The 25,804-nt window shown below is 40.9% G+C and overlaps 2 protein-coding genes across 6 annotated transcripts in view; one reads left to right on the plus strand and one right to left on the minus strand.

Moving 5' to 3' along the window:
- Positions 1-4,736, minus strand: part of LOC110526271 (T-cell immunomodulatory protein) — a 111,824-nt gene extending 107,088 nt beyond the window's left edge. Inside the window, exons 1-6 of one of the 2 annotated variants that reach the window (XM_021607083.3) lie at positions 4,336-4,734; positions 3,047-3,131; positions 2,696-2,835; positions 2,508-2,559; positions 2,280-2,357; positions 1,968-2,062 (exon numbers count right to left, since the gene is read on the minus strand). In XM_021607083.3, the coding sequence (XP_021462758.2) occupies positions 1,968-2,062; positions 2,280-2,357; positions 2,508-2,559; positions 2,696-2,835; positions 3,047-3,131; positions 4,336-4,513 (628 nt within the window). In that variant the 5' untranslated portion in view covers positions 4,514-4,734. Of the gene's footprint in view, positions 1-1,967; positions 2,063-2,279; positions 2,358-2,507; positions 2,560-2,695; positions 2,836-3,046; positions 3,132-4,335 lie in introns of both variants that reach the window. The other variant, XM_090238440.1, reaches the window with a different exon arrangement.
- LOC110526270 (phosphorylase b kinase regulatory subunit beta) overlaps positions 4,692-25,804 on the plus strand; it is an 81,124-nt gene continuing 60,011 nt past the window's right edge. For 2 of the 4 annotated variants that reach the window (XM_090238439.1, XM_036980624.2), the window contains exons 1-7: positions 4,692-4,879; positions 6,148-6,251; positions 7,957-8,043; positions 16,642-16,780; positions 22,560-22,659; positions 24,252-24,359; positions 24,495-24,575. In XM_090238439.1, the coding sequence (XP_090094565.1) occupies positions 6,197-6,251; positions 7,957-8,043; positions 16,642-16,780; positions 22,560-22,659; positions 24,252-24,359; positions 24,495-24,575 (570 nt within the window). In that variant the 5' untranslated portion in view covers positions 4,692-4,879; positions 6,148-6,196. The remainder of the gene's footprint in view (positions 4,880-6,147; positions 6,252-7,956; positions 8,044-16,641; positions 16,781-22,559; positions 22,660-24,251; positions 24,360-24,494; positions 24,576-25,804) is intronic. The other 2 variants (XM_036980623.2, XM_036980622.2) reach the window with 2 other exon arrangements.

Raw genomic sequence — 25,804 nt, forward strand, 5'->3', positions numbered from 1 at the left:
GTATTGGAAAACACTTTGCACACTCTTGATTTCTAGTACAGGCTATACAGTCATGTCCGAGTCTCTCTCTCCCCATGCTTAGAGAGGCTGGCAGGTGCAGTGGAAAGACAGAGCACTAATTCACCTAATTCTCTAATTAATTTCCTCCTGAAAAGCAGCATCCTCACTCCCACACTAAGCTCTTCACAGCTAAATGTGGCTGCACCACACACACATTGCAGAGGACAATATAATTGTACATTTCAGTGCTATTTCTAATCAGCAGCAATTTTCTCTACAGGTGTATAGTCTCTGAATGTTTATATATATTATTATTATTATTTTTTACATTTGCAGATTGACAATCAGTGAAACAACAAAGCGTTTCCATGGCAGTCTCCTGGTTTGGGTGCCTGCACTCGAGCCAGGCTCCTGCCAGTGTGACGTGTGCCCCGGGGCTCAGCTTCTCTGTAGACCTAGGCAAAAATCCCCCTAGGACAGGTGCTCTAGTCTCTTGCAGCAGCCTCTTGCACAAGATGAATATGAGAAGCAGGCAACGAGCAGCCATTCAAACTGACTGACTAGTTGAATCTGTGAGTTGTAACATTCCTGCTTGCATTTTACAAAAGTGGTCAACACCCACAGTTCCAATCCTCGCTCCAGCACAGATTTTTTTTTTGTATAAATCATAAACCAAACTGTAACATAGACTTCCGTGCTAAATTACAGACAGGCTAACCTTTAAGATACTCTCTCCAGCTGGGCTGGCATGTCCAAAAGAATATGCTTTCTAATCCCTTAGCAGCTTAAATATGAATGATTATGCTCTGGTTAAATTGTCACAGCTCAGTAAGCAAATACCCCAAAAAGATACCTTAGGTCAGACACGACAACAGTCTCTGTGATTGTCTTAATATGAGATTTAACTTCCTGGGAGAAAAAAAAAAGCTAAAACGTCAGGACCATAAGTCTAAGTGACAGCTTTTGTCGGATGGCATTTTGTGGAAAAAGAGAAAGCCAGTAAAACAAGAAGAAGCCCAATTTATTTATTCAGTGGTGAGGAAAATGGGAATTCCTCTCTCTCTTAGTCAACTTGAAAATTGTTTAACTATAATATATTTTAATCCAATTGTTTGGAGCTTAAGGAACTCAGGAGAAAGTTTGTGTTCCACACAATATAAATAAAAAGTGATAATTGCCTTGACAGATCATCTACCCAGCTGTCTCATGAAACTTGTAGAATAGGCCCTAGGGCCGGGACGATACCAGTACTGCGATACTCATTAGTCCCACGGCAAGGAAGCAAAACACAAAGCGGATTTAACTTCTTCAGGAAGTCATATTTATTTATATTTTTCAAGCTATAGCACGCAAGGTTTGGAGTGCTTTAAATTTGGTCTGCTACGTGTTTTCATTTTTGCCATGGGGAAAAAAATATTGCGATACCGGCCCTAGTAGACCGACATTCTCTCCAAGGGTTGAATAGCACAAGGTAACCCACAAACTGATCCCAATACAGACGGGAAATCTTTAGCAAGTTACTATGTCATATCAATTCAAAAAGATATGAAGAGAAGGAGATGGGCTGCCAAGAACGGACTCAACTTCCTCGCTTTTGTATACAGTGTGTGAAACACAGATTTTGACCATCTATACAAGCATCTACTTACCAAGCTCCAGAAGAGTGCCCAATTCCCCAGAATGAATTCACTACTCGACTCTAATGATAAAGAGACTGATCACACAGCCATTAGACTGCCATGCCACATTGTCCCTATGTTTCATTGTAGAACGTGAGTCTACAGACTCCAATCTTGCTGAAGAAATGAAAAAGATATTGCACACCAACACTACACACACCATGTCCTGCATTAGTCTAATCTGGTATCGTTCCCAATTAGCTTCCATCCAGCCTTACTGTAATGCCAGATTACTGAGTCTGGCAATGCAAGGTTCCAATAAACCATTTAGGACATTTGCCTACTCACCGGCGGTGAAATCCTTGTTTAGGTCGATGAAAGCATTGGAATGAGGAACACGCATCTTGACACGTGAACTTAGAGCTGCCTGCCACACTGCGTTCCTGTGAGGAAAGAAAACAACATGATTCATGTGCTCAGCAGACATTCTGAAAAAACACAGAACCAACCAACAAAGGTGCTGTTTTTAACACTGCATACATCTATAATATTTCAATGTATTGCAATTGAGTTTTGTCAAGACATGGATAATAATGTAAAATAAAACAATGTTTATGGGGACTGCAAAGCATTGGGTCACTTTTCTAATCTCCACTTTACCTTCCAGTAAGATAGCAGACTTCAGTGGAGAAATCAGCAGAAACCCCAAAGATGTCTGGAATCATGTCCCCATTGAAGCTGCGTAAGAGAATTTCATTTATAAAACCGTCAAAACTCCCTACTCATGAGCAAGATCAAAGGACAAAGTTTAGGTAAACAGTATTGCTTGCATGGAAACAACTGCTACAGGTGATTTGTAATCTATATTTTTTTACATGCTTAACCTACTCCATTATCAGAGGTTGGTCCACAAATGTCTTATTAAGGTCCGCTTGCCCATCTGCAAAACCAGATAAGAGATGTTAATCAGTTAGCTATTTAATAACAGAAGTTAACTTTCCATATTAGAGTACATTATTTTTGTTCTACAAGCCTCAAACAAGCCTGAATCTAGGCCTAATAGAGCAACAATTTACCCAGGGTTTGGTTGTTTCCCCAGAATACAAAAACCATTGTTTCTGAGGTGGCCTTGGTCTTGAGCTGAACTGTAAGAAGCACATCCATCTGAGAATCTCCATCGTAGTCTCCAGGAACAACACCAGTTATGATACAATTGCTGAAAGAGGAAAGACATTCACTGAGTGCCTGCTGTTGACATAAGCCAGTAAAGAATAGCATAGGGCTTTTCTCAGTGACAGCTAAAATCCTCTTGTGTCAATCTACCCTAACCCACAGGGTTTGCCAGGACATTGTGGAATTATTGATGATTCAAGATGAGAAGTGGTGTGTGCACTAATACAATTGAGAGAATAAGATCAGAAACTTACGCGGGCAAAGCCTTTTTAGGGATATGGACTTTTGGCTTGAAGTATGGGGCTTTCAGATCAGCCAAGAATATCACCAACTCAGATTCTAAAAGTTCAATCAAATATGCAATAAAAACAAATTCACAAAATGCTTACTTTCATACTCAGCACAGCAAAGTCACATAACCATATCAGCAATGCAGTGACACATTCACTGAAAGACATTAATTGGTGAGCTATACCCATTTTATGTTTTTTTTTCATTCTAGTTACTAGGCTACTGTGTCTTGTGATGTAGGTAATGCCAGAGGTGGAAAAAGTACTCAATTGTCATACTTGAGTAAAAGTAAAGATACCTTAATAGAAAATAACTCAAGTAAAAGTCACCCAGTAAAATACTACTTGAGTAAAAGTCTAAAAAAATTCTGGTTTTAAATATACTTAAGTACAGTGGTGGGAAAAGTAGTCAATTGTCATACTAAAAAGTAAAAGCTATACCTCAAATTCTTTATATTAAGCAAACCAGACGACACAATTTCCTTATTATTATTATATGACAGCCAGGGTCACACTCCAACACTCAGACATAATTTACAAACTAAGCATTTGTGTTTAGTGAGTCTGCCAGATCAGAGGCAGTAGGGATGACTATGGACGTTCTCTCAGTCCGTCAATTGGACAATTTTCCTGTACTGCTAAGCATTCAAATTGTAACGAGTACTTTTGGGTGTCAAGGAAAATGTATGGAGTAAAAAGTACATTATTTTTATTAGGAATTTAGTGAAGTAAAAGTTCTAAAAAATATAAATAGTAAAGTACAGATACCCCAAAAAAACAACTTAAGTAGTACTTTAAAGTATTTTACACCACTGTGTCATTACACTGAACACCATTGCATTGCATTGAACACCCAACAGCTTTTCAAGCAGAGAAAATAGATTGCTACGTCATCACTGTTTTTATTGCTTTGCATTGCCTGTCTCTATATCCAAGACAGGCACCCGTTATGTACTATCCCTATTAGTCAATATAGGCTAGAGCAAATTGTATCCAGTGGTAAATAATTGTGTTAGCTACATGACTAAGTAACTGCTTACCAGACAATATGACAGCACTCAACAGCTTGGTTTAGCTAGCTAAATTAGCTAGCATCCTATGGGTTTTTGGAACACATGTCATTCATTCAAGTAGTCTCATCTGGTATCTAGCTAAAGTTTCTATATTATTCACTAACGAAATGAATCCTATTGAAAAGGCAATACAAAACACTGAACAGTATTCTAGCCAGCTAGCTAACGTTAGCTACTCACGTTCTCTGATGATGAAAATATCGGTCTGTTTATCCGAGTTGAAATCCCCAAACGCAGCCACAGTACCATGATTTTCAGACCCGAACAAGTCAGTTGTTACATCTTGAAGAGCAGATGCTGAATACTGCCCTGCAAAATACACAGTAAATATAAAAATCTTGATAAACAATATCCTCATAGTTGTTCAATTCAAACAACACAAACTGGAATACTGCAGTGCGCGTTTGGTTTACGGCAGAAATGACAGCAAGAAATGCATTAAGCATAAACTCGTGGGGTTTGACACTTGTCAAAAAATAACACAATCGACAGCCTTATTTAGTCGTAAATATAAAGGTAAAGAACATCAATGGCACAAGAGGGAGATAGACTATTTACATGTTAATAAATGTGTGGTGTGACGTCACAGCATCAGCACTTCCTAGTTTGCAGCAGTGTCACAACGTGCTGTTACTTAGTAAACACAGAGAACCAACCAACATGTCAAGCTTGGCAGATGTCGGCAGGAAACTCCTGGAAATCAAAGCCAGACAAAAACGTTCAGGTTTGACATATTCACTTGCTTGACACTGCATTATCTGCAAACCTCTGCGAATGTCCTGAGTGAAACATCAACGAAACAGATTATATAAATTCCTTGCCTGCTATAGCCCACTACAGTGGGCATGCATGAGCATGAAAGGTCAAGTTTGCAGCTACTGGAGCTATTTTAAGATTTTTAAATCAGGTGTTGCCTCTCTACCCTTGCCGTTTGTGTTAGGCTACATAAAACAGCAACGTTATCATATTGAAAGAGAATAAATGTACATGCTGGCCAGAGGAGGCTGGTGGGAGGACAGGCTCATTTTAATGGCTGGAATGGAATACATGTAACGGAGTCAAACATGTGGCTTCCATGTGTTTGTGTTTGACTCCATTCTATTTAATACCATTCCAGCCATTACAATGAGCCCGTCCTCATATACATGTAGCTCCTCCCACCAGCCTCCTCTGATGTAGGCTATGTTCCTCGTTTATCAGGCTAGATGCCATTACATTAGCCAACATGGCAACCTGCTCACATAGACAGTGCAGGGGTAGGCAATGAGATTCAGCCATTTTTGTTGGGGTGCCGAAAGAGATTATATCGGAAAATAACAATCATTTCATACCTTGATTATATTGAGACACGATCAAATATGGCAGGTAGCCTAGCAGTTGTTAACGTTGGGCCAGTAACCGAAAGGCCGCTGGTTTGAATCCCCGAGCCGACTAGGTGAAAAATCTGTTAATGTGCCCTTGAGCGAGGGGGGTGGAATCATTTGCGGGCTTTGCCTATGTCCATGTCTTATAACTCATATACTGATTTTGATTATGATCAGTGACTAATCAAGCCTGCTGTCAATTAAAGGCCTCATGCAATTTTTCATTACATTTTTTTTATTCAACAATAAAGGCAATAGCACGGTATTTAAGAAATACCTTATCATAATCATAATAATAATTTTAATTTGTTGAGTATCATTCATACAAACATTATAGTTTGACGAATGAATGCCTTAAAATATGTATCGACATTTATGAACTTTTATTTGAAAAAGACATTAGGCTAATTCAAACCATCATTACTAGTTCACTCATCTTAACCATCCTATGCCAACATATCATTTCCAAGTAGGCTAATCCTTTAATGACCATTGTAGGCTACATGGCGTATTCATGTTTTGTCATTTGTTGTCTGTTTTGTAGCCACCTAATATTAACTTGCTATGTGATTCATTATTGATTTTTTTTCTTAAGCCGCTCTACTAACCCTCCTGTGAATTGCTGTAGATTTGTAATTTAGCTGAGAGACGATTGCCCTTTACCTCACCTTTTGAAAATGGCCAGCTCGGAATGTGAGATTTCCAAAGCTCCTCGGAAACTAAAAAGATATGGTAAGTAGTGAATTGAGCATATGTAACTATTCTCCAGGTCGTTGCTGTAAATGAGAATGTGTTCTCAGTCAACTTACATGGTAAAATAAGTTTAAAAAAGAGGTAACAAGCACTCCAAACCCAAAGCCTTTCAAACTGGGTTGAACTAAATCTAGATTTAATCGAGTGTAATGCCTGTATATCATTCTATGAGAAAATTAGCAGGATGACATCACTCCAAATTATACATTTCAATGATTAATCTTGCCAGCCAGAGTTTTGTACTACTATACCACCCTAGTATCATATGTCAGTTTCAGTGGAGAGTGCTGAGGGGAGGATGGCTCATAATAATGGCTAAAACGGAGCAAATGGAATGGCATCAAACACATGGATGCCATTCCAATTCAGGATTTACCACAAGCCTGTCCTCCCAAATGAAGCTGCTACCATCCTGCTTTGTTCAGTTTTCTTCAGGTGAATGGTATGATATGCTGATAATGCTGTAATACACTTTTATTACTACTGTCTACGTGGCTTGGTCAGGATGCTATACCAATATACCAGTCTTGGATATAGGCTACGTTCAATACATGGGGTAGATTTTGTGAGATACAATTGGGTATACACTACTGTATCTAAAAATGATCCAGGTAATCAAGTTGTCGTCATAATTCACTTTTTTTTGCTGCACCTATGATTGACAGTCTCTCCCTAGGGTTACCACCAAATGTAGTACAACCAATATACTGTTGAATGGAAATAGAAAATGATACTAACCAGTATTCAATTCATAAGCCTAGTATTAACAAATATTGAACTCTCTCAGTGAAGTTAATCACACAATATTTTCCAACAACCACAGACTTCGATCCATGTTTCTATGCAGTAGAAATGAAATAAAACCTTTAATTTGCATATTAGCCTCACACTGCCTCTGCAGAGTTATCTTGAAAAGTGATGGCTTTGTCCCTACTACTTAAAAGCTGATGGAAATTATGGTAATTTCACTGGAAATGTGGATTTTGCAGTACCTAAGGTATTGACCCAAGGTCGATCCCATTAAAATGTAAATCACTCCAAAATAAAATTTGTCTGAAATAGTGGTCCAACAGATGGGGCTCCCCTGAAATTCACTTGGTTCTGAAGAAAGCTTGAAATGGTGGCAAGTTCCATTATATTTTAAATTTGTGCTCAGCGTATGAAATCACACTTCTTGCTGGAGGCTTGTTTTGATATTTACAGTGACTAAATGTGAGTTGGAAATGGGGCCATGTCGTGATTGCATGCGTCAATGCATTGTGGTTTTTGTGTGACTTGGACTGTTCATTTTATTCTGACGGAAATCACAAAAAATGACTGATACTGATTTACTTTGACAATGTGTTTAGGATGTTGCTCTTCAATCCCATGTGTAGTTAATCTTCATTATCTAAAACCATTCTGTAAAATATGTTTAGCATTTAGGTCTAAATACATTTGTTTCTGAAGATGTGTGATAGAAGTGCTGATAACTAGGAACCTTTGTGGCATCAGTCTTACAGCCTAATACTCCCCAAGTGCTGATGGGAGTCTTTATTTGACATATAGTTACTGTAGTGTGTGTCTCCAGAGTGTGTCGGAAAGTACCATTGAGGCACCTGAGACATGAACAAATGACCTCAAATTGAGCTCTAGCTCAACAATAAATGTTCTGTCAAGAATTGTGTTTTGTATCTCTCCTCAGGCTCCATCTATGAACCTCTCAAGCTCTCCATTCTCCACCGGGAGGATGAGCCACTATGGGAGAAACTTGACCGCTACTACAATGCGGGTAAGCACTGTGATTGTGATTAATGTACTTACTATTTAAAATCCTTGTTTTGAAGACGTCCTCAAAGGTGGGGTCCTTTCGAGCTTATTCGTCTACTTCTAGGGGGTGTAGCTTTACAGTATTTAGGTTTGAAATATGGATTTAATTTGGTACGTTACTCTTAGGGCTCTATTTTAACAAAGCTGACGCAATGGTAAATCTAAGTGCAGGTGGTAGCGCTATTGTTTCAGGGATGTGTTAGAAATATTTGAGCTATTTTCACTATCACAATTATTGGCGCAATTTGTTGGTGTTGCCACGAAAGGTCTGGGTTTTGACAAATAAACAAGTTGAGGCTTGGCCCCTCACTGGCCCAATCAGAATGTGCTCCATGGCAAAATATGTGTTGCTTCAGGTTGTGTATTTACAGACTTTTATGTATTGCCTTGGTAACAACTCCAATATCAATGTTAGTCTGTTATAGTTTTTTAAATGGCTTACAGAAACAAAATAACAAAATGTAGAACTATCCCATCTTTCCTCAATAGGTTAACTTGAACCAATTTGCAGTCCACAGTGTTCTGAGTAATTGCATGGCTTTAATAGCATTCCCACTGATATAGAGGCGAGGCCTACTGCAAATTGTATTATGGCTGAGCATGGACATGCCAAACATTGTCATTAAGCAATATTAAATTCATTATTGATAAGGCCTAAAAAGAGAACTAATGATTCTAATCAAATTCTTAACTAAACAAAGAAACAACTTGTTTTAAAATGTCACACTTACAGGCACCATAATTTCTCTCCGTGGGCATATAATATTAAAACAACACAGAATATGGAGGGTTTTACGCACATCCAAAAATCAAAAGCGGGACCTGCATGGCTAAAATAATGTGGTCCTGCCTACAATGCATAGATAAAAGTGTTTTACTCCTCTCTAACTTGATGTATGATTACTGCCCTGTAGCACTCACGTCGGTAGCCATGAAGTGCTTTGAAAGGCTGGTCATGGCTCACATCAACAGCATCCTCCCGGATACCCGAGACCCACTCTAATTCGCATACCGCCCCAACAGATCCGCAGATGACGCAATTCTCACCTATGTGAGAATGCTGTTCATTGACTACAGCTCAGCGTTCAACACCATAGTGCCCACGAAGCTCAACACTAAGCTAAGGACCCTGGGACTAAACACCTCCCTCTGCATCGGGATCCTGGACTTCCTGATGGGCTGCCCCCAGGTGGTAAGAGTGGTCAACAACATGTCTGCTATGCTCAACACTGGGGGCCCTCAGGGGTGTGTGCTTAGTCCCGTCCTGTACTCCCTGTTCACGACTGCGTGGCCAAACACGACTCAAACATCATCATTAATTTGCTGATGACACAACAGTGGTAGTCCTGATCACTGACAACGATGAGACAGGCAGTGTGGTGCCAGGACAACAACCTGTCCCTCAATGTGAGCAAGACAAAGGAGCTGATCGTGGACTACAGGAAAAGGCGGGCCGAACAGGCCCCCATTAACATCGACGAGGCTGAAGTGAAGCGGGTCGAGAGTTTCAAGTTACTTGGTGTCCACATCACCAACAAACTATCATGGTCCAAACACACCAAGACAGCCGTGAAGAGGGCACGACAACACCTTTTCCCACTCAGAAGACTGAAAAGATTTGGCATGGGTCCCCAGATCCTCAAAACGTTCTACAGCTGCACCATCGAGAGCATTCTGACTGGTTGCATAACCGCCTGGTATGGTAACTGCGCTGCATCTGACCGTAAGGCGCTACAGAGGGTAGTGCGTACATCCCAGTACATCACTGGGGCCAAGCTTCCTGCCATCCAGGACATATATACTAGGCGGTGTCAGAGGAAGCCCAAAAAATAGTCAGAGACTCCAGTCACCCAAGTCATAGACTGTTTTCTCTGCTACCGCACGGCAAGCGGTACCGGTGCGCCAAGTCTAGGACCAAAAGGCTTCTTAACAGATTCTACCCCCAAGCTATAAGGCTGCTGAACAGGTAATCAAATGGCCACCGGATTATTTACATTGACAACCTCCCTCCTTCCCTCCATTTTCTATATATATATATATATATATATATATTTTTTTTTTTACACTTCTACACAAATTACCTCCACTAACCGATGCCCCCGCACAATGACTCTGTACCGGTATCCCCTGTATATAGCATTGTTATTGTTATTTTATTGTGCTACTTTTATATGTTTTTAACTTTTAGTATATTTGGTAAATATTTTCTTAACTCTTTCTTGAACTGCACTGTTGGTTAAGGGCTTGTAAGTAAGCATTTCACAGTAAGGTCTACTTACTACATGTTGTATTCGGCAGAGGTGACAAATAAAGTTTGATTCTATTTTTTTGATATAATAAAGCTTTGGTGATTAATCTTTGGTGATTAAGATTTATTTCCAAGCGGTCTCAGGAGCCAAATCCTTTATCTACTTCGCGATTGCATTGGGCAGACAAAAAATAAACTTAATTGAGGAGGGGAGGGTTTTTAATGAAATAACTTGAAATGTTTTTTTTTTTTTTAATGTTTCTAAATACGAAGTATACAAGTACCAAAAGCACGTTAGGCTACTTAATTTTTTTTTTTATATATATATATTTTTTAAATGTTTTTACTTCCCCTTTCTCCCCAATTTCTTGGTACTTTTGTTAAAACCAGCTTTTGATTGGTCGGCACTGCCTGAAATTAGCACTTTGGATCATGTTTTTATGGACACACCTCAAATATTTCCACTCCGCCCATCTGACCGTCAGCAAGCGGATTTTCAAGACCCGATAAATTGACAAACCTGGCGTTAGCTCTGGAAATAGCCATTGGGAAATTTCAAACTAACGTGCATTTGATACTAGCGCTGCCTTAACACTACCCGAAAATAGAGCCCATGGGCTCTAATCTGAGTTTGTCTGAGTCAGTCATTTTCACAAGTTACCGCACCATTGGCAGACATGTCACACCCCATTGGTCAGTTGTGTTGATGACAGGGGGTGCATGGATACAGCGTGGCAACAGATTTCATGACTTTCTTCATTAAAGGCAGGACACCCTTTGCTCAGTGTGGAAACAGAGGAAGTGTATTGCATTACATTGTAATTTTATGAAGGATAGAATGTAGTCTATTGTGATCTGTGCTTTGCTGTGACCTGGGTCTGTGGTCTAAATGCTATACCTATGTTCAAAACCAATTTACTTTTCAAGGGCAATACAGCTTCTATTATGTTTTATGTTGTGAGCCTATTTGAATAAAGGAAAAATAAATGTTTGTTCTACTGAAGACAGGCGACAAAGATACTTCAGCGAGTTATCAGATATTGCCCATGTTTTTGGGGAGCAAACTTTATCAATATGGTGTCATGCTTCATGTTTGAAAATCCAGAGGGTTGTATTATTTTTGTATCCACCCCGTAGGCTAGTATAAGACAGCTGTAGAGAAAAGACAGCACACTTGTGAAATTTTGATGAAAAAGGTTTCCCCGAAGTGAGGGTTGTTTCACAGGCTGTCTAGGTTGAAATGAGGATGCTACAGGAAAAGCAGCCAAGTGAAAGACAGTAGGGGAGCAACTGGTCCCTCATCTGAAACCAGTCCTGCAGTGTGAAGTCATGGTGACAGACATCCCTAAAGAGAACAACATATCAGTGTTTCCCACCACCTGGGCTCCCTGGATGAAAGTGAATCCCACTCATTACTCATGAATTTTGTATTCATGTTACCCCTGTAGCTTTTATATGTTTGGTGCATGTTTTGTTCTCCAAGGTAAACAGATGCAATTTTAGCTTTTGCAATAATGTGACAGCACACTTTTTGTGGTGTAGACTATATTTTAGTAATATTTTACACAGTGCTTTTCCCATTCCCTTTTCTGCTCAGTCAGATTGGTCAAAGTTCAGAAAGCTTTAGATTGCTCTAGGTGAGGTTGTGAGGGATTTGTTCTACTAGCAATGAATGAAAGAGTACTGCAACAATAACATGCATCAAGCCCCCTGTTGCTCTCTCAGAAACGTTCTCTGTGAGATAACAATATGTTGAAATGTTCTTGCTTAATTTTGTGGTCTGGACATAGCAGTTGAATGTGCTTGCTTAATTTTAGCAGGGAGCATAGCAGCAGTTGTTATCGCCAATGCACAGGCCAGTGGATGAATACCTTCTTTTTGGCCTCAGAGGTAATGAAATGATGATTCGATTTCCATTTTCTACCAAAAAAGTGCAATTGTAAAGCCAGTGGCATTACATGCTCTTAGGATGCAGTGTGGACTTATTCCCTATCATTCCTGAGCAAAAGACATTAGGGACATCACTGTCCCTCACAGTTTGTCTTCTTTTTCTCCTGTGTGGGCCTCGGGTTTCTTATTTATGTGGTAATGTGGCCACACTCCAGTGCCTCTTATTTCATTCTCACACTTGATTATAGTGGAGGCATAGGGCTCGTATCTGACACTGGCTCGGGGAGATTAAGAAATGTTAAAACGAGCTTTATGTTGTTGTGGAGGTCTCTTTTACCTCTTTCTTTCTTTCTTTCACTCACTGTCTGGGAGCAGAGGAATGGCCCATTCTAAGAAACAGCGTTAGCTGTTGATTTAGTGGGACATTAGGTTGATGGATGATAATATCATCATATGAGACTGAGCAACTCCAACCTCAGTTTATTTGCATCTAGAGTGCTGTTGTGTCTTTTGGAGTTAGAGAATAATAACATATTTTACTGTGGTTTTGATTCAGAGGAGTCTTACTAAGGTGCCATTTTTCTTCTGATGTGCCTCCAAATACATTATATTGCCTTTTCCAAATCTAAAGCAGAGATTGAATGTGAGAAAAGTGAGTCAATGTAGGTTAAATTTATGGACCCAGCAGCCGAGTTAGCTGGGCTTGGAGCAGAAACAGTTGAGTCGAAGAGTCAGAGGATCAAATCAAATCAAATTGTATTTGTCACATACACATGGTTAGCAGATGTTAATGCGAGTGTAGCAAAAGGCTTGTGCTTCTAGTTCCGACAATGCGGTAATATCTAACAAGTATTCAAACAATTCCCCAACAACTACCTAATGCATACAAATCTAAAGGGGTGAATGAGAATATGTACATGTAAGTATATGGATGAGTGATGGCCGAGCGGCATAGGCAAGGTGCAATAGATGGGATAAAATACAGTATATATGTGATTATGAGTAATGTAAGATATATAAACATTATTAAAGTGCCATTATTTAGAGTGCATTGTATGACGTGACTAGTTATCCATTTATTAAAGTGGCCAGTGATTGTGTCTCAGTGTAGGCAGCAGCCTCTCTGAGTTAATGATGGCAGTTTAGCAGTCTGATGGCCTTGAGATAGAAGCTGTCATACAGTCTCTCGGTCCCAGCTTTGATGTACCTGTACTGACCTTGCCTTTTGGATGGTAGCGGTGTGAACAGGCAGTGGCTCAGGTGGTTGATGTCCTTGATGATCTTTTTGGCCTTCTTGTGACATCGGGTGCTGTAGGTGGGTGGGTGGGTGGGGGGGGGGGGTGGGGGGGGGGGGGTGCTGCTGCCTCTGCTGTTTCCTGAAGTCCATGATCATCTCCTTTGTTTTGTTGACTTTGAGTGAGAGGTTGTTTTCCTGACACCACACTCCGAGTTCCCTCACCTCCTCCCTGTAGGCCGTCTCGTTGGTAATTTAGTAATCTTGTTGGTAATCAAGCCCACTACTGTTGTGTCGTCTGTGAATTTGATGATTGAGATGGAGGCGTGCATGGCCACACAGTCATGGGTGAACAGGGAGTACAGGAGGGGACTGAGCACACACCCTTCTGGGGCCCCAGTGTTGAGGGTCAGCGAAGTGGAGATGTTGTTTCCTACCTTCACCACCTGGGGGCAGCCCGTTAGAAAGTCCAGGACCCAATTGCACAGGGCGGGGTTGAGACCCAGGGCCTCCAGCTTGATGATGAACTTGGAGGGTACTATTGTGTTGAATGCTGAGCTGTAGTCAATGAACAGCATTCTTCCATAGGTATTCATTTTGTCCAGATGGGATAAGACAATGTGCAGTATGATGTATGACGATTGCGTTGTCTGTGGACTTGTTGGGGTTGTATGCAAATTGAAGTGGGTCTAGGGTGGCCGGTAAGGTGGAGGTGATATGATCCTTGACTAGTCTCTCAAAGCACTTCATGATGACAGAAGTGAGTGCTACGGGGCAGTAGTCATTTAGTTCATTTGTCTTTGCCTTCTTGGGTACAGGAACAATGGTAGACATTTTGAAGTATGTGGGGACAGCAGACTAGGATAGTGAGCGTTTGAATATGTCCGTAAACACACCAGCCAGCTGGTCTGTGCATGCTTTGAGGACGCGGCTAGGGATGCCGTCTGGGCCAGCAGCCTTGTGTGGGTTAATATGTTTAAATGTTTTACTCACATCAGCCACGGAGAAGGAGATGGGGGGGACGCAGTCCTTGTTAGCGGGCTGCGACGGTGGCACTGTATTATCCTCAAAGCGGGCAAAGAAGGTATTTTGTTTGTCTGGCAGCATGACGTCGGTGTCGTGACATGGCCGGATTTCTTTTTGTAGTCTGTGATTGACTGTAGACCCGGCCACATACGTCTCTTGTCTGAGATTTTGAATTGCGACCCCACCTTGTACCTGTACTGGCATTTCGCTTGTTTGATTGCCTTGCGGAGGGAATAGCTACACTGTCAATATTCAGATATATTCCCAGACCTCTTTCCATGGATAAATGTGGTGGATCGGATCGCGCTTTCAGTTTTGGGCGAATGCCTCTTTCCATCCACGGTTTCTGGTTAGGGTAGGTTTTAATAGTCAGTGGGTACAACATCTCCAATGCACTTCTTTATAAATGCACTCACCGAGTCAGCGTATAGGTCGATGTTGTTCTCTGAGGCTGACCAGGACATATTCCAGTCCGCGTGATCAAAACAATCTTTAAGCGTAGCTTCCGATTGGTCGGACCAGCGTTGAATGGTTCTCGTCACTGGTACATCCTGTGTGAGTTTCTGCCTATAAGACGGAAGGAGCAAGATGGCGTCGTGGTCGGATTTGCCGAGGTCAAAATAGGTGGTATTTATTAAACAGTGCAGATGACGAGAAGACTGGATCCTGAGGTTATTTACAATAGCCTACTGGTGATGATAAATTATGAAAATGTGTTGAAAGAAAGTACAAAATAATACATTGGCCAATACTATAATAACCAGACAAAATCACAGGGCCATACAGCCGTAATCTTACACATCTGACCTGGGCCGTGTTCAGCAAGAAAACAGAAATGGCGCTGTTTTGAACAACCGGTTGAAGAACTTGTGCCTAAAATCTGTGAATCTACTGGTACACGCTCACTAGAAGCTAGTTCACAGTGTTGGTGAGACAGTGGTGAGGAGAAATAGGTTGGTGTTTCCAATTCTGGCGTTTATTATTTATATTACCAAGCACATATTTTAATGGACTAGCAATATCAGAGTATTACAAGGAAGTATCGTTGGAAACAAAATAACAAATTGTCCAGAGCATGTGGGGAGAAATGGCGGGAAATGAACACAGCAATTTTTCAATCAGCTTTCTTTTTACATTCACAATGCCAGGGGAAGCCCCGATACTTTTTAACTCTGGCTAACATATGAAATTGGCCAGAAGAAGCACTGTCCGTTTGTGTTTTTTTCCCAAGCAGCCTCTGGGGTCAAAGTAATTTTCACTGCCGAGTTACTGAAGGGTTTATTAATATTCTGCTTAATTCCCTCCATTGCCTCTTTATCCCGGCTATGCTGACTTTGTCTCTTTGAATTGACTCGGACTCTCTTTAACAAACGATCTGGCAGAATGGATGTTCCCTTCATTTGCTCTGGCATAATGTGGTGATGAAAAATGAAGTACCCTGTTCAGACAGATTATTCATCTGGAGGGGTAGAGGGTGGTGCGGTGACAGATACATTCCTGTGATTCCAGGCCTTCTGTTTTAGTGTGACTTTATTTAAGCTAAATAATATTTAGAGGATTTCCATGAAGATAAACATGTATGTAACTCTGGAATGTATATGACCTGAAGACCGAAGTTATTGCCATCTTCACATGTGCAGTAACACACCTTGTAAGGATGTCTGGTTTTACAACAATAACTACACAACATACAGCTGTTTAACATACCTTTATATTCCATTCCATTTCACAATTTGCAACAACCAACAATGTTATTGGCCCAATGTAGCCATTTTTATATCAAGTCATTTCTGGGTAACAATTAAGTACCTTACTGTAATAGTTTTCCACTACAATGGACAAAAAACTATTTATCAATCAAGAATTTAGCTGACTGTCTGGGAGTGGTCTGAGTGGGCAGGAGAAAGCTTAAAACTGTCTGAGAGGTTTGTAACTCTCTCTAACCAATTTACCGCACGGTCACCAGGCAAGCCTAAACTCTCGCCCACGCAAACAGGCTGATTCGAAGGTCCTGTGTAGATTGCATTTCTAACCAGCAACTATCAGGAGAGAACACTGGTCAATGTTTGTTTCATCAGCTGTTGTACAATATTACACACAACAAAAATATAGTTGAAAGCCTGAGGGATCACCCTGTCGCTCTCTTGTTTCTCTCTCTCTAGTGAAGACCACCATTCTGAACTACCAGAGCCCGACCACTGGCCTCTTCCCTACCAAGACATGCTCCAGCTGCAAGGAAGCCAAGGTGCGGGACTCCTTGTATTGTGCAGCCAGTTCCTGGGCCCTGGGTCTAGCTTACAGGTGACAACACACACACACACACACACACACACACACACACTGTATCCACAGCCACCTTAGATCACTGTACATTTTAAAGTTGATCTTAATAATTCATCTAGTACAACCTTAGTTAATGGGCTCCGCCAGGGACCAATATTCTTAATCAAAGCAGACGGCTTTTGTAATGCCAAGGGGGTGCTGCGTACTGCTGCTGCCCACTTAATAGAGCATCCAGACTGCACTGAGTGCACAAAACATTAGGAACACCTGCTCTTTCCATGACATAGACTGACCTAGGGAAAGCTATGATCTCTTATTGATGTCGCTTGCTGAATCCGCTTCCATCAGTGTAGATCAGGTATTCCCAAACTGGGAAGTGAAGTGGTAACGAGCAAGCAGTTGCTCCCGACGCCACTTGGGTACACTGCAGCATCCACCGAGAGGCTCTTGCTGCCAAGGGAATGCCTGACTACTTGAAAGATGTTTTGGACACTACAGTGAAAATGGTTAACTTTGTTAAAGCAAGGCCCCTGAACTCTTGTGTAGTTTCAACACTATGCAATGATATGGGCAGCGACCATTTAATGTTTTTACAAGCTGGTTTTCAAGGGGCAAAGTATTGACCCGTTTTTAAAAATTGAGATACGAGCTTAAAGTTTTCTTTACTGACCATCATTTTCACTTGTCTGACCGCTTGCATGGTGACGAGTTTCTCACACGACTGGCCTATCTGTGCGATGTTTTTTCTCACCTGAATGATCGGAATCTAGGATTACAGGGACTCTCCACAACTATATTCAATGTGCGGGACAAAATTGAGGCTATGATTAAAACTTCTTAGGGCAGCAATCCCATTAACGGGATCGATATGACAACAGCCAGTGAAAGTGTAGGGCGCCAAATTCAAAACAACAGAAATCTCATAATTAAAATTCCTCAAACATACATGTGTCTTATACCATTTTAAAGGTAATCTTGTTGTTAATCCCACCACAGTGTCCGATTTCAAATAAGCTTTACAGCGAAAGCACAACAAATGATTGTTAGATCACCACAAAGCCACAGAAAAAGACAGCCATTTTTCCAGCCAAAGATAGGAGTCACAAAAAGCACAAATAGAGATAAAATTAATCACTAACCTTTGATGATCTTCATCAGATGACACTCATAGGACTTCATGTTACACAATACATGTATGTTTATAGTTCATATTTATATAAAAAAATCTGAGTTTACATTGGCGCGTTACATTTCAGTAGTTCCAAAAACATCCTGTGATTTTGCATAGCCACATTCATTTTACAGACATACTCATCATAAATGTTACACATGGAATTATAATATACCTCTCCTTAATGCAACCGCTGTGTCAGATTTCAAAAAAAGCTTTACGGAAAAAGCAAACCATGCAATAATTTGTGAACGGCACTCAGAAAAAAAAATGATTTGCCATGTTGGAGTCAACAGAAATCAGAAATAACAATTTAAATATTCCCTTACCTTTGATGGTCTTCATCAGAATCCACTCCCAGGAATCCTAGTTCCACAATAAATGTTTGATTTATTCGATAATGTCCATTATTTATGTCCAAGTAGCTACTTTTGTTTGGGCGTTTAGTGCACAAATCCAAACGCTCATGCAGATCCAGCCGAACGTCGGACGAAAAGTTCAAAAAGTTATATTACAGGTCGTAGAAACATTTCAAACTAAGTATAGAATCAATCTTTAGGATGTTTTTATCATAAATCTTCAATTACGTTCCAACCGGAGAATTCCATTGTCTGTAGAAAAGCCATGGAACGCAGGTCGCTCTCATGTGAAATGCGCGTGACCAGGACCTGGCTCTCTGCCAGAGCACTGACTCAAAGAGCTCTCAGCCGGCCCCACATCACAGTAGAAGCATCATTCAAGTTTCTAAAGACGGTTGACATCTAGTAGAAGCCCTAGGAAGTGCAACTTGAACCATATCCAACTGTGTATTCGATAGGGCTGAGTTCAAAAACTACAAACCTCAGATTTCCCACTTCCTGTTTGGATTTTTTCTCAGGTTTTTGCCTGACATATGAGTTCTGTTATACTCACAGACATCAAATTGTTTTAGTAACTTCAGAGTGTTTTCTATCCAAATGTACTAATAATATGCATATATTAGCAACTGGGACTGAGGAACAGGCCGTTTACTCTGGGCACCTCTGGGGACCTTATTCATCCAAGCTACTCAATACTGCCCCTGCAGCCATAAGAAGTTAAGAAGTCGGAGCTATTCTCTGTATGCATTAACAAGGATAACACACTGGTCTTTTGTGTTCAAATGATCTCAAGCTGGATTCATTATCCCTTTCATGCCCTGCCTCCAGTCCACTTACCGATATACCGAAATTGCAACAACCGGTTCTGTGAACATTTTATTTTAACAAACATTTTATTTAATCAGAAGCCACTACCATATTTCTGGATTGGGCTGCGCTCAGAGTATTCTGCCTTGGCAAATCGCGCTATTTAGACACTGATGACCTTTGCAACCACGTACCTATGTGAGAATGGATTCTCGGCTCTCACTAGCATGAAAAATAAATACAGGCACAGACTGCGTGTGGAAAATGATTTAAGACTGAGACTCTCTCCAATACAACCCAACATTGCAGAGTTACAGTATGTGTATCCTTTCAAGCACACCCTTCTCATTAACCTGTGTTGAGTTAATCACAATTTTAGATTAACAAATAGGGTTTTATTTGTAATATGGTTAAATAAAGAGCAAAATTATTGATTATTATTATATTATTATTTGTGCCCTTGTCCGATAAGAGCTCTTTGTAACTTCCCACAAGCCAGGTTGTGACAAACTCACACTCATTCTTATGTTTAATAAATGTATCGTTTACTGTGTGTGTGTGGCAGGCTTACAATGATGGCAAAAAACAACATTTGGGAGTGCGCTGACCCTGGTGCTAGAGGGGGTACGCAGCTGGACGTTGAATGTTTGAAGGGGTACGGGACTATTAAAAAGTTTGGGAACCACTGGTGTAGATGAACTGAAGGAGACATGTTAAATAATTCTTAAGCCATGAGACAACTGAGACATGAATTGTGTATGTGTGCCATTCAGAGGGTGAATAGGCAAGACAAAAGATTTAAGTGCCTTTGACTGGGGTAGGTGCCAGGTGTACCGGTTTATGTCAAGAACTGCAATGCTGCTGGGTTTTTCACGCTCAACAGTTTCCCGTGTGTATCAAGAATGGTTCACCCCCAAAAGGACATCACACCAACTTAACACAGTTGTGTTAAGCATTGGAGTCAACATTGGGCCAGTGTCCCTGTGGAACGCTTTCGACACCTTGAAGGGTCCATGCCCGGACAAATTGAGGCTGTTCTGAGGGCAAGGGGGGTTGGGGGGGGTTTTAAACATCAACAGCACCATATTTCCTCCAAATGTTTCTCTCGTCTCGAGGCACAATCCTCTCACCTTCAGACATCCTGTACATTCTGTATCTCTGATTATGAAGCAGGTCACTTTTTTTCTTTTGTAGTAATGTGTCCTTTACTTCATACACTGAGGGCTCAAGTTCAAGTGGAGATCTGAGATACTCAAAATAGTCAGGGACTTTCTCCACTAGACCTTGTAACAAAGTGCTCTTTCAAAACCGCACTGGTGTGCGTTTTTTCTCCCAGGGGACAAGAGAGTAAAAATAGAGTGTTCAAGTAGACCAGAGGGGCCTACTCATCCGTCATGGTTTCTTCCCATTAGCATTGTCACAGGAATTTAATTAAGATGATTCCAATCTGACAGCACAGGCCCAAACCATTACTTACCCTCCATGTGACTAGAGAGGGGACTGGAGTGTGTGCACTAGATTGGAGTGGATGGATGGGCAGATGCCCATGTCTGTGTGCCCAGTAAGTCTACTGCACTGGTGGAAATGTAGGAAATTAAAGTGAATTTATGTCATTCATGAAAACATACACTAGGCCTACACACAAATGGTAATGACATCAATGACAAAAAGTGAATGTGTTTTGTTGAATAAATAACTTACTGAATATTTGCATGACATGGAAGTTATTGGAGAATACTTTATTCCATTTAAATGTGAAAGCATTCTTCAGAAGTTATGTGAGCCCTTTTGACAATATGATGACAGAGTACAGTATACTGTGCATTCGGAAAGTATTCAGACCCCTTCACCTTTTCCAGGAAATGTTTGTTACGTTACAGCCTTATTCTAAAATTGGTTAAACTGTTTCTTTCCCTTATCAATCTACAGTACACACAATACCCCATAATGCAAATTAATGTAAAAATAAGAACTGAAAGTATTCAGACCTTTTACTTTGTACCTTTGACATTGATTAAAGCCTTGAGTCTTCTTGGGTATAACGCTTGGTACATCTGTATTTGAGGAGTTTCTCCCATTCTTCTCTGCAGATCCTCTCAAGCTCTGTCCGATTGGTTGGGGAGCGTCGCTGCACAGCTATTTTCAGGTCTCTCCAGAGACGTTAGATCGGGTTCAATCCGAGCTTTGGCTGGGCTTCTCAAGGACATTCAGAGACTTGTCCCGAAGCCATTCCTGCGTTGTCTTGTGCTTAGGGTCGTTGTCCTGTTGGAAGGTGAAACTTCGCCCCAGTCTGAGGTCCTGAGCACTCTGGAGCAGGTTGTCATCAAGGATCTCTCTGTACTTTGCTCCGTTCATCTTACCCTTGGTCCTGACTAGTCTCCCAGTCCCTGCAGCTGAAAAACATCCCACAGCATGATGCTGCCACCACCACCAGTTCAATCAGACCAGCTAATCTTATTTCTCAGTCCTTTGGGTGCCTTTTGGCAAACTCTAAGTGGGCTGTCATGTGCCTTTTTACTGAGGAGTGGCTTCCGTCTGGCCACTCTACCATAAAGGCCTGATTGGTGGAGTACTGCAGATATGGTTGTTTTTCTGGAAGTTTCTCCCATTTCCACAGAGGAACTCTGGAGCACTGTCAGAGTGACCATCGGGTTCTTGGTCACATCCCTGACCAAGGCCCTTCTCCCCGATCGGTCAGTTTGGCCGGGCGGCCAGCTCTATGAACAGTCTTGGTGGTTCCAAACTTCTAACATTTAAGAATGATGGAGGCCACTGTGTTCTCGGGGCCTTTCAATGCTGCAGAAATGTTTTGGTACCCTTCCCCAGATCTGTGCCTCGACACAATCCTTTCTTGAAGTTCTTCAGACAATTCCTGTGACCTCCTGGCTTGGTTTTTGCTCTGACATACACTGTCAACTGTGGGACCTTTTATATAGACGGGTGTGTGCCTGTCTAATCAATTGAATTGACCAATTATGGGGTATTGTGTGTAGATTGATGAGGAAAATGTTTTATTTCATCCATTTTAGATTAAGGCTGTAACGTAACATGTGGATAAAAATGTGGAGAAAGGGGTCTGAATACTTTCTGAATGTTATGTAGAGGCCATTGTTTATGTCAATAGTATACTGGAAGCATTTGGGTGATTTTCAAATATGTATTTGATGGGTGATCAATTGGAATGCAGCATGTCCTTGCTTGTGTTATGCTTTTGGAAGACAAATGAATAACAACTGTTGTTAATGTCCTAATAGGATTTAAAACCTGTCTATAACTGTGTACAAATACAATAAGTTGTCGAATTTAATATGTACCATTATTGTAGGCACAGGCAGTATAACTAGACTCTGGTAATTTTGTGCAGTGAAGTAGGATAGTTTAGGTTGATTTAACGTGCTCTTCTGCTCATTGGGCCGTTTTTCTCTATCTCATTATGGCGACGATCAACCCTGACGCGCAGACGCATCGATGATGACATGGGACGCACCCATGAGCTGGAGCACTCAGCCATCAAGTGCATGAGGGGTATCCTCTACTGTTACATGCGCCAGTCTGACAAGGTGAGTCCACAAATGAAACGTCAGACCATAGGACCACAGGAAACACTGTAGTTCATTCTTAGTTATCTAAACAAATGCCATTATCCAGTAATGAATATCGATTTTTAACAAACACAGAAACTGTCAATAATGGGGGGCAAAGTTAAAGATCTCTGTCCTTTTACTGATCTTCTCTGTTCTCGCGCTTCAGCGGTTTACTATCTCACGCTTGGATTGGTTTTATCTTTATGTGGATGGAATAACATAGAGGTTTCCAAATGGTTTTTGCCTCAGCAGAACACTTTTTTGTGTAAAGTATTTGAGCAGACCGCTCAGTCAAAATAGCAGCATTTATATTGTTTATAGGCCTCTATGAACGCATAATTACAGCTTTAGTACAATCGAACACTTCTTCAGTCCCTGTGTTTTTTTCTAATGTTCTGGTCTGTTGCCTTTGAAATTGTTTTGTTTCATTTACTCATGACCTTGACGACCTAATTTATGGGAAAGCTTTTCTGTGTCTTAATTATAATGCACCGTTTCTTCAGTTAATTACACAGTGCAGCGCTCATTAACATCTGTCTCTTGCATTCACAGAGAACATGCCATTTTTAATGAACCCAAAATATAGAGGGACCAGGAAGCAAATGTTATCATATAAAAAGAACTACAGAGCCATAAAATACATTAAAGAGAGGGCATCAAAGTTTACCACAATGTACTAAGGAAACTAAACACAGTCTTAACGGATTAGCCACACAACGCATGCTTCTCGAATGTGTTCTGACATATTTGACTCCGGAACCATTTATTTAATGCTAAGATCACACACACACTGACACACAGTGACATTTGACAAGATTCATAAACTGCACCGTTGTGAAAATGCACTTTCAATAACAAATGTTAGGGTATTTTGGAACGCAACAGCTGACTGCTTTGTTCGTCTTATGGACTACATTACAGTTTCAGCCATTTCCCCAACCAATTAGTTATCCAGTGGGTTGACAAGCTCAGCAGAACAGAACAGTGTAAATCTGGGACTGGGGTATGCCCCTGTTGACCTGACAACTAGCCTACAGAGGTGAAAAAAGTAAGTGTGCCGGAAGGGGGTGAATGGTTCGGTCAGTACCAAATGTTGGCACAAAATTATCCGCTCACGTGCTGTGTGAAGCAAACTCATCCAGACTGTGTTACTCGATGTGAATCACTCAAATCTGACCTGGGATGGTTTGAGGAGGAATGTCATATGTGTACGTCTTTTACATGAATTGCTTAATGCACCTTGATAAAATAAATGGCATATCTGTTTGAAATATTTACAGATACATTAATGCATACCTGTGCCAATCTTTATGAGTGGTTTGCTCATGTCTTCAAAGCCAGTCATTTGAGGAAAATTCTAGTGTGTGTCCTAGTAATATCCTAGTGATGTCTCCATCCCAGTCCTGGTTGCCACCTCACTTGCCTTTTGTGAGGATAGGATAAATAATGGAAAGATTGCCCAGTGAGTAAGATGCATCTTTTATGGACTGACTACTCTTTTATTTGCCCTTTCTCTCTCTCTCTTCTCTTTCTTTCGCTCTCTTTCTTCACATTCCCTCTATTTCCAGGTGGAACAATTCAAACAGGACCCCAGCCCCTCCAAGTGCCTGCACTCAATATTCAATGTAGACACAGGAGATGAGATTCTGTCCTACAATGACTACCATCACCTACAGGTACACCCTCTCACAAACATTGGCAGCGTTGATGCTGCGTAGGGCAAAAACCCTATACTGTAGATAACGAATGATGTCCGAACGGATTCCGGGTTTTACGTTTTTAAATACCACCTCCCTGTCTCCCTCTGTCAGATTGATGCCTTGTCCCTGTTCCTGCTCTATTTGGTGGAGATGATCTGCTCCGGCCTCCAGATCATCTACAACACGGATGAGGTACGGCCTACTGGCCTCGTCACATGACCTCTCGCTCAGCACGACTCTTACACAACATGGCTTCTTCATAGTGATTAGACAGGTTGATAATACTTTATTGATCCCCAAGGGGAAACCCTGTGTCAGCAGTGAGCCGAAAGAAACACATAGACAAGACTATAAACAAAGCAAACAAAGAAAGCTCATGTGTGCCAAAGTCCCTGATGCAGTCAATCGTAATAGTAGAGGCAGCAGTTGTTAAAGGTGCATGCGTCTTTAGAAACGCAACAATTTAAATGTGATGATTTGATGACTATATAACAGATGGCAAATTCATTACACCTGCCTCTCAACATACACTAACTTATTCGGCACCCTTTTTCATTAGTGAGCAAGTGATTGAGTGGAGGCATGGTGAAGCATACAGCTAAAGTAATAGTAACTAATTTGTTATAGTGGTACTTTAAAGTGGCTGCAGCAGTAGTGCTGTTAATTCTCCTGCTTTTTATAGCCCTTTGGGAGATTTGAAATTCATTAATTCCATCTCTTAATTCACTTGTCTGCTCACTGGGAGCTTTACTTTTGGGCACAGGGGTGAAATTATTGCCTTCAGAAAAAGCTTTTGTTTATCCAGACTTGTCTTCAAAAATAGAGTTGTTCTTGAACAGTATGCCGTGATGCAATTACAGTGAACATGCACTTTGTTTGCAGCAAAGGACACCCTCACATTATAAAAGTTGTGTTTATTTTCTCCCAAAGGCAAACCAATTGCCTGTGTAGCTTCAATGGGGCCAGCCCTATTTGCAAAGCAGACCCAATTTGCACGTTTAAACAGTGCTTATTGAGCTGCATAATACAAGTAGAGAGCATGAACATGAAATCAACGAGCATGCATCCTTTTATTAATCTACATCAGAACAAATAAGCAGGAAATAGGACTCTTAATGTGTGTTATTTCTGCACCTTATTTAAATGATAACAAAATAATCTAATTTGTCCGATTTTGGTTCTTAGCAGTCGTTCAGTATATTTTCCTGACTGGAATTTCAATTCAATTGAATCTTCATTGCAGTATTAATACAGGTAGATGCTTTGTATGTTTGTGTGTGTGTGTTTTGTGTATGCGTCCATTTGTGACCGTAACATTCATTAAGATACTATCAAGATACCAGAAAGATCTTCCATTGTTAAGAGAAATGGAAAAATCATGTGCTTCATTATCTAAATATTGAAAGAGCATGGGTGACGGA

Source organism: Oncorhynchus mykiss, chromosome 6 (assembly GCF_057628025.1).
Source record: "Oncorhynchus mykiss isolate SJ-2025 chromosome 6, ASM5762802v1, whole genome shotgun sequence".
Taxonomy (NCBI): domain Eukaryota; kingdom Metazoa; phylum Chordata; class Actinopteri; order Salmoniformes; family Salmonidae; genus Oncorhynchus; species Oncorhynchus mykiss.